Source organism: Rattus norvegicus, chromosome 8, assembly GCF_021556685.1.
Source record: "Rattus norvegicus strain SHRSP/BbbUtx chromosome 8, alternate assembly SHRSP_T2T, whole genome shotgun sequence".
Classification (NCBI taxonomy): domain Eukaryota; kingdom Metazoa; phylum Chordata; class Mammalia; order Rodentia; family Muridae; genus Rattus; species Rattus norvegicus.
In genome coordinates this window covers 85,030,028-85,049,775 of record NC_141541.1, presented here as the reverse complement: position 1 = coordinate 85,049,775, position 19,748 = coordinate 85,030,028, and the positions used below count along the sequence as shown (strand labels likewise).

The 19,748-nt window shown below is 40.1% G+C and overlaps 1 protein-coding gene across 1 annotated transcript in view; it reads left to right on the top strand.

Annotated features, from left to right (window-relative positions):
- Sack1b (scaffolding CK1 anchoring protein B) overlaps positions 1–19,748 on the top strand; it is a 76,756-nt gene that overhangs the window by 14,836 nt on the left and 42,172 nt on the right. Inside the window, 1 exon segment of the mRNA NM_001108169.1 lies at positions 6,576–7,075. Coding sequence (NP_001101639.1) covers positions 6,632–7,075 — 444 coding nt within the window. The 5' untranslated portion in view covers positions 6,576–6,631.

Genomic DNA, 19,748 nt, shown 5'->3' with positions numbered 1-19,748 from the left:
CCTATACAAGAAGCTTGTTGCTATTCTTATGAATTATTTTGTGAAAATTCCTCAGAATGGGCTTCCAAATAATGTTTATATTTTAATGTTATCAATATTGACTGGAATGTCCCCCAGTCCTCCCCCCATATCTGAAATCACTGTTAGATCAGGCATGGCAAACGTATTGAATAACAGCAAATATAAATACACCCTGAAATTATATTGATGTGAAAGTGATATTGCTACCCCGTCTTCTAATTTAAAAAGTTAAAGGAATTAAAAAATAATTAGTTATTGAGCAGCTGGAATTTGCTTTGAGGTTAATAAAGTGAATCTGAGATATTCTGGTTTGACCTTCCCATGACCTTAAAGAGATAAGGAATCGTGCTCACGGGGATGTCTGCTTTCGGCACCCATGGTGGAGTGGAGTCTGCGTGCAGTGGTGGCCTGTGCAGACTAGCCGCTTCATCCTAAGTGTAATGAAGCCTCTCTAAAATTCTAATGACAATGGATAGCAGGAGTAGATATTAACTTACACTTGACAACTTATTACTATAAGTTTGTAATTTAATTTTAGCATCTTGAATATCTTATCATTCTAAATTTCTACTAATCAAATTTGAAGGGAAACACAATCCTTATAAATAAAAATTTAAAGGTAGAAGGGTTATAAGATTACTTTTTATTTTCTGTTTATTTATTGAATAAAATAATATTGCTGGTGTTGGCCTGACAGAAAGATTGTCCCATGTGATTTTTCATTCAAGCAAAATATTTGTACAGAATTATATAATACCAGGAACCATGTTATATCTATTAATATAAACTTTCTCTAATTATAAGAAAATATTATTCAGTATTATACTTAGAATATGTTCATTGGCCTTAAGTTGCCAGAGGCATAAGTACTGATAGATGTACTTGTATTAATAGGTTTATATATTGATTATAAATAAACTTAAACATAAATGATTCTAAATTAAGCTAAATTGTTTTGCGATTGACTGGATTATGGTTAGATTCAGTCAGTAATTTGAATGTATGACTTTATCCAGCATTTTAGTCCATATAGATACTAATACACTTTTGAACCGCCTTGCAGAAATAGAGATAAAGTTGTCAAATCTCCTTACCTACAAGAGATGGGACAGTGTATTCAAGATTAAAAAGCACATGAGTTCATGGCCTTCCATTTCAGGGACAACCCTAACTTGAGGTCACCTTCGTGAGAGCGATGAAGAGCAGATGGACCACACTATGCTTCTTTCTGCGCTGTCTCACACCCTCTTCCTCGTTTAGCTATGCAGTGTTTTCCTAGGCCCTCCCTTCCAAATCTGAGTCCATACTTTACTGTGTTCTTCCTAACCGTGCATTTCCGTGGAGGTTTTAAACGGTTTTATTTTACAGTTTATAGATCTTCATGGGTAGGACAGCATCTCAGAGCAGTACTATGGAAGTGAACACACGAGTGCCGTCTTCCCTTTCTGTCCATGTGTCTCTGTAGGAATTCTTCCTAGCGTGCTCCTGCAGACATCTGCATTTTCCTTATCCCTGTTTTCTCAGCCTACTTGAATGCCTACTTTCTTTTCACCCAATATGGCAGTCTTCATCAAAATGCTCCAGGAACCACAGAAAAGGATTAAGCCTTTGAACCTTTGAAAGATCAAGTCTGATTTCAACATTCATGTTATTCTGTATATTTTTGTTGAAAATTCATACCACTTATTCTGATCTTCATATAGTATATTCTGGTTTTCTCTCCCCCATTCTACCATATGCTCCCACCTCGCCAGCTATTCAACTTGTCTCTTTTTCTCTCTTTAGGGAAAAAAAGGGGGAACATAATGAAAAAAAAAAAAACCACAAGAAATGCACACACACACAATCAGAAATCATAATATACAAGCAAAAGACCAGTAAGATAAGAAGAAGTCCAAAACAAAGCCACATGAGACAAAATGTCTACCAGCATTCCTTTGAGTGGGTTTTCTGTTGGTCTTCTACTGGTTTTGGGGAATACCCTTAAGTGTGGTTAAGTGTGATGAGATTCCACTGGAGAAACCTTAAGTTTTCCTTTTCCAGGCAATGATCAGTTGGAGATAGCAACTTGGGTAAGGATGGACGATAATGGCCACTTCCTGCTCTCAGCACTGGGACCCTGTCTGTCTTATGTTTATGTGTGGACCTTGTGTATGCTGTCAGAGTCTCTGTGCGTTCCTCCGTGTGTCCGTGTGTCCGCCCACTTGTGTCTGCTGCCTTCCATCCCCTCTAGCTCTTGAAATCTTCCTTCCTTCCTCCTCTTGGGCAAAGTTCCCTGATCCCTGAAGGAAAGGATTGGATGGAGAAATCCACGTTAGAACTGGGTGTTCCAAGGTCTCTCGTGCTCTGTACATAGCTGTGAGTCTCTGTGTTGCTACCCATGTGACCCAGCAGGAAGACAACTCTGATGACGGCAGAGTGGGTTTCCCAGAACCACCTGCGAAGTCTGTCTCTCTGACTTATTTTATAGTTTACATTTGAAATTTCTGTGTACTTATCATAAATGACATTTCAAATTTGATATTTAGAGGGTTTTTTTTTTTTTTTTTTGATGCATGGGCTTTCCTAGAATGGATCATTTCTCTAGCAGTGAATCCCAGAAGTCAGTTCAGATTTTCTGTCACACTGAGACTTAATTTTTCTTAACTCATTATTTCCATGTGAAAAGAATTCATGCTTCATAGCCATTTTAATTATTATTAATAAAACACTCTTTAGGTCTATGCAAAGAGCTACACCTAATTACTTTTGTTTCTCTAATAACCCTTTCTAAATGTTCAGGGAAACTCTAAAGACAGGCATCCTAAATCTGTAACTAAGCATAGATAGTCTTTTGTTTCAATATGCATTTGGGAAGTGATACTACTTTGCTATTCTGTTAAAACCTTGTGGCTTTTCCCTTCCCTTGTAAACACTTCTTGTAATAAAGCAGTGTCATTAGAGCCTATCTGAGTGTAGCTATTTCTAAACAAGGGTATAGAGTATATTGTTGTCCTAAGTCTTGTTTGTAATATCCAAACTCAGTACAAGTGGCCTTTGCACTTTCCCACAGTGGCCTCTCACATGGCATTTCACATTGACTATTAAATTAATCCCTCATATTTCACTTTCCAGACCAGTTTATAGGGCACTTTTGTTCCTTTATGACTAGCCTTTCATGTAGCATCATATTGTTCTTGTGATCACTGTCTGTCCTTTTAACCTATAAGACCTCTCGGTGCAGCAATTAATTTTGCACAATTGTAAAATTTTCATGTGCATAATAAAAACCAGAAACAAATGATGCTTTTAAAGAACTTTATGCAGTTTAGCCTCCAAATGGGTAACAGTCACCTATCATCAAGTATTATAGAGAGTCAAAAGTTAAACTTTAAGAGTTAAGAAAAAGGTACTCTCAAATCTAGATTTTTTTTAATTAGGAAGTCGTTTACTACCACTTTTTACAATTAAGTGATAGCTAAGACTTCTCATTCCACCACCAGGCACTTCTTTCTTCATGGAGGGGTTATCCAATGAGGACTGAAACTCAACAAGCCTTAGGAAACCATAGTTTAAACATTCATTTATTGTGTCATGTGAAAACAAACTTTATTTCTTTAAGTGTCATTTACCAAAAAGAATGTTTTGAATATTGAAAAAACTTAGGAGTTAGTAGGGTGTCTTGTTCATCTTTTCGTTGCTCTCACAAAATATCTGAACTAGAGTAATTCATAAAGACATGTATTTCCCTCACATTTCTGAAGGACAGAGAGCTTGGTTGCCCATTAGGGCCTCAAGCCTTGTCAGCTCTGAGGAAGGGAACCTATGGAAGGGGGAGGGTGTAGAAGGAGCAGCTGTGAAAGGTGGCCTGCCTTACAGCAACCCATTCTCATGGTGAAGAATTCAATTAAGTAGGAATTAAATTTATCTCCCTCCCTACATCCCTTAGCATTGGCTCAGTCTCCACAGAAAGTTTGTTCTTCCTTTCTTTGTTTGTTTTTGTTTTGGGGACAGGGCCTCTCTGTAGCTCTGGTCCTGCTGGAATTCACTCTGTAGACCAGATAATGACCTCAAACTCAACCTCTACTGGGATAAAAGACATGCACCACCACAGACCTGATGTAACAAAGGCTACACTTGAGAGTATCTTGGGACCTAATTACCGCTGACAGGCCCATCTCTTAAAGGTCCTCACGAACCTTAGGGGTTAGCCCTTCAACACTTGAAACTTGGAGGGGGACCATATTCAAACCACAGCCTTGCATTCTGTACCCTGTAGCTCCTTATGGTGGGTGTCAATTGTAGGATGCATAGAGGGAGCCTTGATCTCTCTTCCCATTAGATGCTAGTAGCCTCCCTTCCTGCAAGTGGTTTCATTTAAAAAAACTCTTTTCTATATTGTTCCCTGGTGCAAGTCTCTGTTAAATGGTGAACCTGAATGAAAAATGATCCGAAAAATAAAAGCAGATACTTACCATAATTGAGAAATGTATTAACATTTGCAATGTGTTCCTGGACCATAGCAGTAGATCGAGCCAATGTTAATTAAGTTGTAAAAGAAACACACTTTCTATCTCTATGTATAACCCTCATTCTGATAGTTGAGCTGAGACAGCTCTTAGTTATACCCAAATAGAAAGAGCATCTGCACAGTGATCCATCATAATAGCATCTGATGCAGGAGACTGTCTTTTATAGAGCTCAGTTGCTGGCTGCATCACAAAGCAAGGACCTAGGGATAATTCCTGTGCGCTAGCCTTGAGTTAAGGCCTTACTCAAGCCAAAGGGTCTCCAGGAAGCAGAAAGAGGAATGTCTTGTTTCTATCCCTTAACTCTGCCCTGAAGCTGAAGGCTGACAGTTGTACCCAGGGCTTTGCACAAACCCCTGAGCTGCTCCCAGCAGCAGCTGCTTCTTTGAGACAAGTTCTCACTGTGCCGCCTCATTTGACTTTAGATTCATGATCTGCCTGCCTTCTCCTCTTGAGCTCTAGAAATACAGACCTACATGAGCACGGTAATATGTTTTGTTGTTATTGTTTACTCCGTGATGTGATTAACCTGTACACTTTCAAGCTAGTTCCTTTGAAGAATTCCGAACCTAGGTTTGGGGACAGGATCAGTCTAGTAAATTGACAAAGGGAAGCTTCTCTCCATCTCTTTGTCTCTCTGTCTTTCTTTGTCTCTCTCTGTCTCTGTCTCTCTGTTTGCCTGTCTCTGTCTGTCTCTCTTTTTCTCGCTCTCTGTCTCTTTGTCTCTCTCTGTCTATGTCTCTCTCTGAGTCTCTGTGTGTCTCTCTGCCTGCCTCTCTCTCTCTCTCTCCCTCTCCTCACAGTGAAAGCCTCAATAGATGATGAATCTTCTGATCTCTGCTCATCAGCAGACTCTATTGTCTCTCCCCTCACAAGGTCTCTGTGTGTGTGGCAGGGTGAATGTCTCATGAGTATTGTGAGGAATGGTAATGGTTTCCAGGCTTGCCCTGTCACAGATTGAATTTGAATTGGAGTGGGAGGAAGACTGAAAAAGATCAGTTAGGTGCAGAATGTTAAAGTAGGTCAGAACTGCTGACAAATCAGCTTTGTAGTTCTCGTAACCCAGGATGCAGCTGTGTTGTGAGCCCCAGGATGGGTGTCAGGACTTCAAATTACCTAGAGGCCCCCACTCTGGCTGATATGAAGCCCCATCTCTTTCAGTGAAGCAGGGGACCAGGATTCAGATGTGACGCCTCCAGCTACAGCAGGACTATTTTTAACCTTCTTTTGGCTGAATTGCAGAAGTCTCCTGATCTCCACACCAGGCTCAATCTTATCTGCTTAGCTCAGTCCCTTCCTCCCAAAAGAAACCAGTTTTCCCGCATACCAGAGTTTTCTTCCCTGAGTCCTCAATACCCTCTTCATTTCTGGTATGTTCCTTTGCCTCGTCTGGAATAAAAGTATCTTCTGTAGCAGGATGACAGAAGAAGGCCTCCAACTCATGGCTGCCGAAGCTCATTTATTGTGCACAGATCTCTATTGGTTTTATTCTTAAACCAGTGAATATGGCGTGATTAATTAATGAGTGTGAATACTTACTCATTTGTCGCCTTGTAATACACGGCTTATGGCTCTGTTTAGAGTAATGACTGTCTTTCTACCCACTTCCACTAAATAGTAAATTCTCCGAAGACATGACACTTTTTGCCTTTTATATTTTATCCAGCATATTAGCGTATTTGTATTTATGGGTAGCCAGGCCTTAATCCTACTACAGTACTATTTTAATGTCAAAAATAGAACTGGCTTGTAGGAGTTCGTGCCTCATCAAGCACACTCTGTCCCCAGATTTAAGTTAAGTAGATGTCCTGTATCACTGGAGAAGACGAGGCCATTATGTCACGCGGAGTCCTCATTTAACTGACTGTGATGGGTATTGAGTTGCAGCTCTATTAATGGCATCTTGGATATGATTTGCGTCAGCTTGCGTCCATAGGCACTTAAAGGGTGGCGAATGCAAATGCTGTCAAGGTGATACGTGGTATGTATCCTAGGAATCTGCACGCAGAGTTCTAACTGACTTTCATTTTCTTATTCCACACTCAGGTACCACTTGCCTCTGCACAGATGAACATTTGAAAGCGCCCCCAACACCAGCAAGCATGGAGACTTCATCAATGCTTTCCTCACTAAATGATGAGTGCAGGTCTGACAACTATGTCGAGCCGCACTACAAGGAGTGGTACCGTGTGGCAGTTGATACTCTAATTGAACATGGGCTAGAAGCCTACCAAGAGTTCCTTGTCAAGGAGCGAGTCTCAGACTTCCTGGCTGAGGAAGAAATTAATTATATTTTGAAAAATGTCCAGAAGATTGCACAAAATACAGAACATGGCTCTGATAGTTCCTGTGATGACGGCTCGTCTTCAGGGACTTACTGGCCCATGCAGTCGGACGTGGAGGCTCCAAATCTTGATTTGGGATGGCCGTGTGTGATGCCCGGACTCTTAGGGAGCACCCATATAGACCTCCTCTTTCATCCACCCCGGGCACATCTACTTACAATAAAGGAAACTGTTCGGAAGATGATCAAAGATGCAAGAAAGGTAACAGTGTAGCAATATCGAAATGAAAAATATGAAATGTGGGGCAGTGCAGTGTGGTGTATGCTGGACAAAGTTCCCAAGTTAAGATTTTCAGGGTGTGGCTCATGCCTGTTATTTTCAGAAAATGTATTTACAGACATATATAGGAAGCTCACACTTTTTAACTCTTTTAAGATTTGTGTGCGTGCGTGAGTGTGTATGTGTGTGTGTATTTGTGAATGCACACACATGTACACATGTATGCAAGTGCTCCTAGAGACCAGAGAAGGTGTCAGATGTCCTGGAGCTAGAGTTACAGGTTGCTGTGAGCCTCTCAGTGTGGATACTAGGATCTAAACTTGGCTCCTCTGGAAGAGCAGCCAGTATTCTTAAATATCCAGCTATCTGTTTAGACTCTACCGTACCTTATGTGTATCTGAGACAGTAACAATAGGTCTCTACTGAAGGATGTATTATGGGAAATTTCCTTCCCTCATAATAGTCCCAAAAAATCTTTTGCTCTTGGACATGAAGGGGCATGGACTGGAATAAGATGACTTTTGAATGTATCTTTGTTTGCTGTAGAACCGAAAACATATTCTTGCTCTCAGAATGGTTCATGCTATTATGATGTAAACTAGAGTTCTACTTAGCTTTTTTCTGAATTATATATTAATAATATAAAATCAACATTAGGACTAGTTTTTCTGGTGAAGTTCTAAAGAAGCCATTTTGGGGCCTTCGTACTCTTTATCAAGTTCTTATATTGCCTTTAAAATCTTACAAAACTTATTTTAAAGTCCAAATAAAACTGCAGAAATATCCTTTTAGTCAATGAAAATTATTCCGAGGCTTTTGTGTCTTTTATCTGTTTTTGGGGGGCGGTTGTTTGTTTGGTTTTTTTTTTTTATTTTTGGTTTTTGTTGTTGTTGTTTATTTTAAATAAGATGATCACCATGGAAGATGTTTTCACGACTCTGACATTTCTCAAGTTTAAAATATCTGGGCCAGTCTGGGCATGGTGGTTCATGTGTGTAATTGCTGTACTCAAAGAGAGAGCCAGCAGGACCTTGAGGCCATCTTTGGGGCCATCTTTGTCTATATAGTGAACTCTGGGCCAGAAAAAGTTAGTAAAACACTACCTCAAGGTTTAAAAAAAATAGAAAAAAACTGGACAAGAGTATGATTTTTACTTATTAGATCCATCCTGTACAGTAGAGGAATTCAGGACAGAAACACGCAAATGTGCTCTCCTTGATTCTCCATGTCAACAGGTCACCACAGCGCGCATGAAAGATACAGTTTTATGAAGTGTAAAAAAAATAAGGACGTCAGAGTCCTTAGTGGCATTACCATTTACAAGACACAAACAAAGGAGACACCATCGTCTTAGGTTCCTGCTGGATGTAGGCTTTGTGAAAGAAAGGCAACCCCCCTCCCCTTTGAATTCAGATGACAGCACTTTTAGGGGTGCTGACTCTGTGAGCAACTTTATGTTGTCCATAGTGCTTATCTGACACTAGACATTACTAAATAAAACACCAGCTATCAAATGAGGGCATAGTAGTGGGCCAAGCTTTTAGCGAATGAATTAAACAGCCAGTCAAAATTATTGAACTGGTATATTTTAAAAGCAACTCTCTTGTGCTGGGAACCAAATGATAGTTATATTTTATAAATCAACTGACAATGTAAAAAGCAGAATAGCAAGTGCCACTTACCAATTTTTGCTAATTTCTATCAGGGGACATAATAGGTCACATTGTTAAAAGAAAACCCAACTGTATCACAGTAGTTATATATGCATCAATGGGCCTCCTCCAACCTATGAGGAACCATAAACATAATGCAGGTAGGAGCACAATTTTTTTTTTAGCTAGTCCCCCATCATAGAAAATTAGTTTATGACCTTTTAATATATTACTCTTCCTAATGTATGTTTAATGAACCTCTGAAATAATATCTCTATCTGGAAATACTACTTGAATTAGAGCTTCCAGAAGAAATAAAACTATATACTATAAAACAAGGTTATATTCTGCTTCTTGTCCATACACTCAAAATGACATAAATTAAAAGCGTATCATCATATTATATACATGCTAAGGAGAATTATTTGATCTTATAAATTGCATATACTGCAGTTGAGTGTAAGTCCCAGAAGACAATGTTTGTTATTTCAGGAAATCAAATATTCTTATCTCTCTTCAGATGTAATGACTGTCAAGGTTTAATTGGCCGCATGCCCTAAGGGCTACTACATCTGGGGTACTGTATCTCAGTTTCAGGGTCAAAGCAGATATCAGTCAGTTATAGCACTACATATACATTATTCCCAAATTCTAAATACTGAGGCAGGAGTGTTATTAGGTTGAGATCAGCCTGGGTTCTCTAGTGTCATTACTGTCTCAAAAGGCCAACTGTACAATGAGAAAGAAAACACTAGAGAAGCTGGCACATAGATTTTTAAATGAGACTTGCGGTCTTCACGCCCGCCATCTGTACCCAGAAAGTCAGGTCCCGTTCTTACCCTTTACCTCCACAGACCCCGCTCATCAGTGATGAACTTTATGATTTGGATTGTTTTCAGAGGATTAATTTTCTTTATTATTAGCTCAGTATATTGTCATAACACTGCGTTGGGATGACTGTTTATCATAATATTCTTGAATAAGATAGATTTTTTTTTTTTTGTGAGCAGAAACAAATTTCCTGCTTCAGAGGTTCTCAGGAGAGTCTTCCGGTAATCACCCCTGTAAACTTTTATAAAAATACAATGCTAAATAAATAAGGCCAGGACAAGGACAAGAGAGACAGAGTGTGATCCCAAAATAAGTTAAATCCATGTTCAGAACTCTGCTAGCATCTAAGCTAAGGCAGTTAAGAAAGTAAGTGCTTTGTTATGCAAAACTCATACATTGAGGAAGAGTGTGAATCCTGCTGCTGCTGTGTCCAGACAGCTGAGGGCTTTACTGGACAACAAGTTCACCTGCCCATTCTTGGACAAAGAGATGACACTTCCACTATATCTTGTCTATCTTTATTCAAAATAAATGTGGTGTGTGTGTGTGTGTGTGAGAGAGAGAGAGAGAGAGAGAGAGAGAGAGAGAGAGAGAGAGAGAGAGAGATTTACACATACCTTTTACATTTATTTTTATGCTTGGAATTAAAGCCAGGGTCTCACATGCACAGAGCATATACCATCTACCTGTGAATTATTGGTCCCAGAAAGATCCCTGGTTTTATTCTACTTGTTATACAATCTATGAATCAAGTTGCTTTTATAACTAGAATGTTATTTTTTAGCATTTAATTATCTAGGCATTGAAATTTTTATACATATAATTTTTGCCAGTTACTCCTTAGAAGTTGTTTTATGATCCCTTTTATGTATTTGCTTATTTTCTTCTCTTCTGAATTTTCAGTTTGGAAAAGCCAACTGTAGCTACTGTCACATATAGTCTCTAAAGTAATTTATTTCAACTTCCTAAACTCCTTTCTACGTTGTTCAGTGCTGTTTGCATTTGAACTGACTTCATAAGCTCTGATAGTGTCTAGCATGACTTTTCCCAGGCAATTACTAACATCTCAAGAGACATTCCCAAGATTACATATGCATATATGCTAATTACTGTGAACTCCTCTTAGGCGACACTCCTACTGATTACTTTAAAAAGTTACCTATTTCCTAGTTATTCTTTGGTTCATATTCAGGGAGTTGTTCCGTCTGATCGCATTGGATCTAAGCGCGTTCAGAATTCTGTTTGCGCCTCTACTTTCTGCTGGGTCTTCATGCTCTCACAGTACAGCTTATTTTGTGAAATGGAAATCTGACTCCTCAGAGTATGGAATCGGGAAGGCCCGTGAGCAGAAGTATAGTTTGAATTAGGGTGGAGTCATTTCTGCAGCAGCACATCCCTGTCCTTCAGGTCCCTGCTCCACCCTGAGTAGTCAGTGTTCCTGGGAGTGTTTGTTTAACCTTGTTGGTTGTTAGGAATACAGAAGAATGGTGCCCGTCAGTGGGCCCCTGGAATGCCGAGGGGAAGGTGAGCGGATAGATGATGGCTACTTTTCCTGGGAGTCAGCTGGTTGTAGAAAACTAGCACTAAACCAGTATCTTCATTATTTTGTACAGGATGTAAAGCAAGATCCTTTTGGTGCATTTTTAAAGTCTCCGATCCCTTCCTAAACCACTTGACAGTTCTCACCAGGGCAAGCTTATTACAATGTATCACTCTCCTGTCTGAGTTACTGCCTGATGTGAGTGAGCGAGCGTCATTGTGTCACAGAGTCACTCCCAGGTGCATCATTGTGCAAACATGTCTGTCTAGCTAAGAGATACTTAAGTATTTGTCACCACCGTCATTACACTAGAATCATCTCTCTCCTAGTGACCTCAGCCTTTATAAAGAATTTCCTCTCTATCTCATCTCTGTTCCGACTCTCAGTGTGAATCCTTCCATTGAAACTGACTCAAAATTAGTCCCTTCCTGGAAGGATATTTTGCTTCATCAGATTTAATGACGTCATTGTTCAGTGGCATGCAATTGAGTATCTTTTCCTGGGATGAGATACATTCAATGGTAGGGCATTATATTTGAGAATATGTGTGAGAGAAAAAGAGGAAGGGGAGGAAGGGAGAGACTTGAAGAAACTGAGAAGGAAAGAGAGGAGAGGGGTATAGATAGAGTGAGGGATATTAAGGAAGGGAGAACAGAAGAGGAGAGTGGGGAGGGGAAGAGAAAGAGGGGACATTGTTACAATAGTGCTGAGGACATGCTGGGCATGTAGCTTTGTGGTCTGCAGAGCCCTTGATAGCTACCACAGTTTGGGGGTTCACTTTCTAACAATCAAAAGCCAGTGAGTTTTATATTGACCTCAGCCTTTTGACTACTGATTTGTGTACCTGGGATACTTTTTTTTTATGCTAATCCCCTGGTGCTTTACTGCAAGATTAGGTGGCTTGTACTGTTACCAGTCCTTCCTCTGCTTGCTTCCTTCCCAACCACTAAGCCTGAGAGTGTGCTACCTTAGTTACTTAAGGGAGGTTCCTCTTGGAGAACTTTGCCATGGGGTGGTTTTGTGATTCATAGACTGACAGCACAGATAGATGGGCAAAGGTTCCCATCAGCTTTTTAATGGCTCTAATTTTGAAAAAAATACATTTTTGGGGGAAAATGCACCATGGGATGGGACACAGGCATAGAATCTCGGGATTGCCTTAAATCCCAGATCAGTTTGCTTTTACTTTTACTTGATATTGCAAATATTTCTTCTTAGTTTTTTGTTTTGTTTTTTGATTATGTTGTGTGTTTGTTTTTGTTGCTTCTTTTGTCTTGTTTTTGTGACATGGAAATGACCACACTTCAGGGGATGCCTGTGTGAACTATCTCCTGACAGGATGTTTTATGCATTTAGAATGACATGTGGTGCCAAGCAGTCCTCTCCCCTGGACTTTCAAGCAGTCCTCTCCCCTGGACTTTCGTTGCGTTGTTCCAAACTGCAATTTTGCCAGAAGTCACCAGCTTAGGTTTTGCATTGGTGATTTGGCATTTACACTTTCAAAATAAGAACAACCGTTAGCCAACCTCAGTGTTCAGTAAGAACACTTTGCTTGAAATATAAGCTGGGATCATTTGAGATAGGAAGATTGCTGGTATGTTTGAAGATTATGTTCACCACATTTGACATAGTACAACATAATGGCTTACAAATGGTAATACTAAGAGGTTTAAACTGACAACATACTGATTCAACCTAAGAATAATTGAATAATGTGTGGAGATCTTTTTTTTTTTATGCTTATCATACGTGTAAAGATATTTACCTGGGCGGAAAGCTGTAAGGATTTGGAGAAAAACATAAGATTTCTCTGCATCGGAAATGAAACTGAACTCAGAAGTAGTTAAGCAGAAAACCTTCTTGACTAGATCTTCACAAATGTGTCTAAGGTTCTAGATGAAAAAGAACTGCTTTTAAAATAACTCTCTGAAAGCCGTATTCATGATGGACTCATGGTCCTTGTGTGGAAAATTTTGTAGTCAGTAGGGGTCCCTTGAAATCTAGGAGCTCTAGTTTTCCTGGTGGATCTGTGACAGAACTACATACCAAGATTCACACTCTTAGCTTATCCCGTTACTTACAAAATGTTTAGAATTCAGTTTATAAGGCAATGGAGTATATGATCAAGGCCTACCAAAATCAGTCTTTTGTCTAATAATTACTTAATTGCTTTTGGACTACAGATATGGCGCAGTGGTAGAACATCTGTTTAGCTCCACATCTGCAAAATGGCCTTCCTCCAAAATTATATGTTAACACAGTGGTGCTGTCTTATGCTTTATGGAAACAAAATTTGGAATATATATGAAAATAATTGTTGTATGAGACCCTTCACGCTGACTAAACATCAAAAATCACCAGTAATTTAATTTTGGTGTTTTATTAGACAAATTCTAAAAATCATCCTTGAACTTATTTTTCAATGCATTTTGGCTGAAAACTGGCAATTGGAATGCAGGTCAAGGGTGAAGTGCTTGCCAAGTGTACTTGAGACTCCGAATTCAACTAACACTAAAATAAAACTAACTTAAAAATAATTGGTTTTATAAGGATCTTTCACAGTTGTCTGTACAGATAATTAAAGGGAATCTTTTTCCTCCCTAATAATGCACTGTTATGAATACTCGTGGATTTTACCATTGAGCTGCTTGGGACTCACATGGATGTGAGTTCTCCGACCACAGAAGAGGTTTTAAAAACCATTTTGCCTTAGTGGGTTACTAAAATGCCCTGTTTTACAATATAAGCTAGAGAGACGATTCATGTGGAGACTACACTGAGATATACAGCCATTCTCCTAGATTTCAAGGGACCCCTACTGACTACAAAATTTAGTTCTCTATGTTCTTGCAACTCAGAAGAAAAATGCCTCTTGTTTTGTGATTGTTTGTATTTGCTCATTTTATTTTCTGCCGTAGACTAAAATAAAGCCAGACTCTAAGTTACCTCTTGATTTGTGTGATGTTTCTTCTGACGACCTTTCTATGGTAGTTCCTCAGAATGGTAAGCAGTAATTGTCCTTATGAAATAGTATCATGAAAATGCCGAGTTTTCACAGGCCTAAGTAACAACTACACTTCATTTATTCGTTTAACATTTGCTGTTTTTAAGACACAGTTTCTCTGTGTAGCTCTGGCTGACTTTGGACCTCACTCTGTAGGCCAGGCTGGCCTCGAACTTGGAGATCCCCCTGCCTTTGCCACCTGAGGGCTGGAATTAAAGGTGTGTGCCATCACTACAACCACTTCTTATAGGAACACATTTCTAGCAGCCTTACAAAATTAGGTGATTTCATTACGATGATAGACAGACAGGCAGGCAGGCAGGCAGACAGACAGGCAGACAGACAGACAGGACAAAGAGGAAGGAGCAGGTGGCGTTCCACCAGGTAATGAAAGAACACGGACAAAGAAGAGATAACATTACCCTGGTTCTAGGCGTTCCCCATTTAAAACGCTATAGATTTGATAAGCTAAAGACCTTTGTAGACTGAGGCTTTTTATCAAAGGTTAACTTTCAGGCTGGGTATGGTAGAGCATACGTGTAATGGTAAGTAGAGGCCAAATATTAGCCCCGTCTCTAGTGTGAGTTCCAGACCAGCAGAGGCGACACGACTAGACGCTATTGCCCAAAACCACAACAACAGCAACACAAATAACCTTGTCACGTTTCTCAGTGCTACAGAAGCATTGCTTTACTTTGTCTGCTGTCTTCTCAACGAGCCTGAGTGACGTAGGTGTGCAAGGGAGCGTTGCTGGGATGAGGAATGTGCTACGTGGCATTTGTATTGCCGGATTCGGATTCTCAGCTTCATCATTCAGTGTATGCTTGCTTCCATGTCAGTTACTACAGTCCTTTAAGTAGTCACTCTGAAAATTCTAGAAACACCTGAGCTTTTACCATCAGGCGTGGAGAGGACCTGTTCTGAAAATTCAAAGTAGAGAACTATGGTATAGCTATGCGTGATAGCACACATCTTTAATCTTAGTACTCAGGAGGCCAAGGCATGTCAGGAACTCAGAAACCAAGTAGTGGACATGGTGAGTACCAGGCCATCCGGCGCTATTAAGACCTTTATCTCAAACATAAAAAAATAAGTAAAACCATTCAAAAATAGGTAAGAAAGAAAATTACAATACATAATTTATGTGATAACATGCCATTAACATAGATATTGGCGAGCATATTATTCTATAAATGTATATATTTAAGATTCACTCTTTAATTATTTTTCAGAATACTTATATCCTATATGGAAAAACACTGAAGTTAAGAGCAAATGAGATAAGAAAGCCAGTTGCTTGGTTGAGATAGCGAACACTGCTAACCTGAGAAAATTTCTTCCTCATTAGATAAATATGCAAACGAAAAGTATCTGGGGCCCGCAAATGAGTGTATCTTAATGCTGCTTGTAGATCTAAAAACAGTGCTAATTCATTAAGCACTACGCACATGCCCATACTGTGAGTGATATAAAACCTTCACCTCTGCCATGTCTTATTTCTGATGTTCCATAATAAAATATAATAACACAGTACAACTTCTGCACAGTGATGTGATGACGTAATAGTGCAGAGCATCCTGGGTACGAGGGATAAGAGGTTCCCCATTGTGTGGAAATCTTAAAATCGCTGGTAATAAGGCTGTTTAGAAGGCCGCTGGCTTTTTACTACAGCGCAGCCGTGGCAATTGAGAACAGCATTAGTGAGAAGGAGTTACTGTCCTCTCTGTCCCTCTAGCCACTGGTCTCTCTCTCACTCATCAGCATCCCCAGGATCAAGGACAGTTCTGAGATGAGAGTCTCAAGGCAGGATCCCTTTAAGAATGAGGAAAGTCTCCTAAGTGTGCATAAATGTTTGGGGCTAAACAGTCACTGGCCCTTTGATGTTAAGAAGCTGAGAATTCGGCTTCCTTATCTCTTTTCACAAGGCAGAACTTTCCTTTAAACCTTACTAATTTCCTACTAATAATCATTTTGATTTTTGCCTCTTGGGTTCGGAGTGCGGGGAATATCCTAAACAGGCAAATAAACGTGACAGGCAAAAGCATTACCGTTTGGCTAAATATCATTCCGATATTCACGACTGAAAAGTCCATAATGGAAATCATCCGCAGCACGGGAGTCACATTTCAGCTCTCAGAAACGCTAGCACAGTTGATAGTGAGAGCAAACAGGAAGCTTCTGTTTTTACAAATGGGCAGGGAGAGCTAGAGAGAGTCCAAGGGTCCAAGTTAGCCAGCTATCAGTAACCCTAAGCACTCTGGGAGGTAGCCAGGCTCCCAGTTCTCCATCACTGTGCTTTGACTCCATTGAGGCTCGGCATGCGTAAGCCTTAAGATTCAGAAAAGGAACCTTTGATCACTGAGCCCCAGTAGTAAACTACTGGATTTTTTTCACGTTTTATTATTAGTTTTAGATTCATTTCATTCCGTGTGTGTGAGTGTGTTGCTGGCATGCATGTATGTGCATCATCTGAATGCTTATGAACAAGCATGTGGGTGCCAGGAACAGAACACAGGTCCTTCGCAAGAACTAAACCCTCTCTCCAGCCCTGTCCTTGGGACTTTTACTGGCTATGGTATAGGCCTTTGCAAGATGGTGCCTAGGCATCATCTGGCTGCGGGATCTACCAGAACATTACAGTTTACAGCTTAGTAATTGTGCCAGTGGCTGCTTGCTGTTTGTATGGAAGCTTTCATGTGTTTGTTTGTAAGCTCTCTGTTTTTGTTTTGTTTTGTTCCTTGTTTTATTTTTGTGGTTTTGTGTGTGTGTGTGTGTGTGTGTGTGTGTGTGTGTGTGTGTGTGTGTTTGCTTAGCTGTTAGTGATTTGGCTCAGTTTTCTTACATGCCTGGAAATGTGTAATGCTTTTGGGAACGTATGCTATGGGAAACATGAGGGATTTGGGAATTTAGAGAGGGCTTGACAGTTAGTACAGATCACCCCACTGTGGATAAGGATTGGGTTTGATGATGTCATCAGATAGTGGTCTATACCTTTTCACTGATCCCATGTGAATGCAATCCTTCTGAACGCTCATTAAAAGTCTGGGTCGTGGTGGCGCACATCTGTTATTTCATCATTTGGGAAGCAGGAAGATTTCTGTGAGTTCAATGCTAGCCTGGTCTACAGAGCAACTTCCGGGACAGCCAGTTATGCACAGGGAAATCCTGTCTCTAAAAAAATACAATACAAAACAAAACAGTCTACGTGTTTGCCAGGGTCTCCCTTTCCTTAGGAAAACTGTGACTCTGTCTTAGTTTCCTGCTGTTTATCCAAAGCCTTTTCAGGTTTTTGCCTTCTCAGCAGATCCCTTAGATCTCCAGCTTGCTCTGTGCTTGCCTGGGATCTGGTACACACCCTAATTTCCTAGGCACTGACTTCAAGTGGATTCTTTCTTCTCTGTGGTCAGGACTCCTGAGCTCTCTTTACTTTGGTAATTCTGAACTGACACTTTGTTTATCCTCTGAGATTGAGGGATATCTCTTGACCACAATGACTGTTAGACCTCAGTGTTTGCCCTGGGAACCAGCAAATGGGAGTCCGACATAGCAGGTGAAACGGATGGAATCTGCCTCGTCTGGATCTTGGTCCCACAAGCCCTGGCTGCCAATTTTATTCATTTTAAAAGTTGTTTTTCTGCACAGATCATTTTACTATCGGACAGCTGGTCTGATACAGACCATTATAGCTTACACCACATGTGAACTTAAGAAAAACATTTCTATTTTTGGTGTTATTAATGGGTTTAAAATACAAAAGTAAAATATCACTAGGAAAGATTCACAAGACAATTGTTTAAATTTATGTTCGTACTAAAATATAGATATTTCTCATCTGGGGAGTCATGAAATTTACATTCATTATACTCCCATGTTGAATGTAGATGGGAACCATTCTGCCTTTTGTCTTCCTCCTTCTATCTTGTGTCTGTGTGTCTGTCCATCTGTCTATCCACCTGCCTGTCTGTCTGTTTCTCTTTCTTTCTTTTCCTTTAAGTTAGGGTCTTGCTGTATAGCCTTTGCTGGTCTGGAGCTTACTATGTGAACCGAGCTGGCCTCAAACTCACAGGGAATGCACTCTGCCTCTGCCTTCCCAGTGCTGCAATCAAAGGGGTAGGGCTGCCTCTACTTTTCTAACATTTTCTTAGTGCGAGGCACATCAGGAAACACTATTTCCAAGGTCGTCTTAATGAAACTCTGTGAATCAAAACTGCCTATGACGTGCCCCTGCAGTTAAAGTGCCAGTGTTTAAAAGGGACGTTTGAATTTCTGGTCCTTGCTTCTAGAGTCTTAGAGAGCCAATCGGGTCCTTGAAACACACTGCAAATGTTTGACTCTGAGAAGCTTCACAGGGTTTGTGCACTTCCGAATCTAACGATTTATATTCATTCATTCATTCATTCATTCATTCATTCATTCATTGAGTATGTATGTGTGTGTGTGGGTGTCTGTATATGCATCAGTTTTGTGCAGAAGACTGAGGAGGTCAGAAGAGGGTTCTGGGTCCCATGGAACCGGATACAGGTGGTCTTTAACTGCCGTGTGGTTGTTGGGAACCAATCAAACCAAACCAGGAGCAATAAGGGCATAAGCTCATATAACCACGGAGCCGTCTCCCCAGCCCCATGCTTCTGCATCTAAGGCTAAAGTATATTTTCAAGTAATGCTATAAAATTAAGGAACCGTGTAAGATTTAGTAATGAAGTGTCCTGACATATGCATACATTTCACATTTAATCTGTTCATGTTAGACATGATTATTAAAAAGTACACAATCCCATCATTTTTAAAAAGTGTGAAAATCAAAATTTATGTCCACAAGTGAAACAAAATACCAGAATCTTATAACATCTTATTCATATAGTCTTTTTAAGAAATATTTTTTCTTTTGGGAAATTTGTATAAAAATTGTCATATTAACTTTTGGACTACCTATGGATTAATTTTTTTCTATTCACTTATCACATTAAAATTTAAAACCTGTTCATTAAGAGCCGAGCACATGCTCCTCTTTCCAGTCACACTTTTAAGTATTTATTTCAGCTGCTAACCTCCTGCTTTTAAAACCTCTGCAGCTCATTCCCAGAATGGAATATTGCTTTGTCTGCTGCCTCCCAACTGTTTTGTAAAATAGACTAATTTTGATTTAGTCAGAAGAGTTTTAGGATTTAGCAACATGGTTTCACATAGAGCGCAAAGCCACAGGTTTCCCTGGGCTGAGTGTCACACTATGCATATAGGTCTCCAGAGTTTAAGTTTTTAGAGTGCTGTCAAGAAATGGAGGCTCTTAACAATGTAACGTTGCAGAAACTGGGAGCCAAGGAGAGCACTCATCAGTGGCAGGTGTCCTCAGGCAATCGTTAAAATGTGGGGCCCCGGCTCTTCCGGTTTGTGAGGGTCAGGCTTGGAGACTTCTTTCCGGTGAGTAGAGCAGGGCACAAATGAGGGAGGCTTGGAGTACAAGGCATTATGATCCAGTTCACTCCTGCATTGCACTCTGGACGGATCCAGCAGCTACCTCGTGGTGTCACTGAGCAGCTCGTGCAGTGCTCCGTAGAACATGGAGCTGCGGTCACGTATCAGCTGCCGCGAGAATCATCTCATATCGGAAACAAAGTTTTCCTTCCCAGC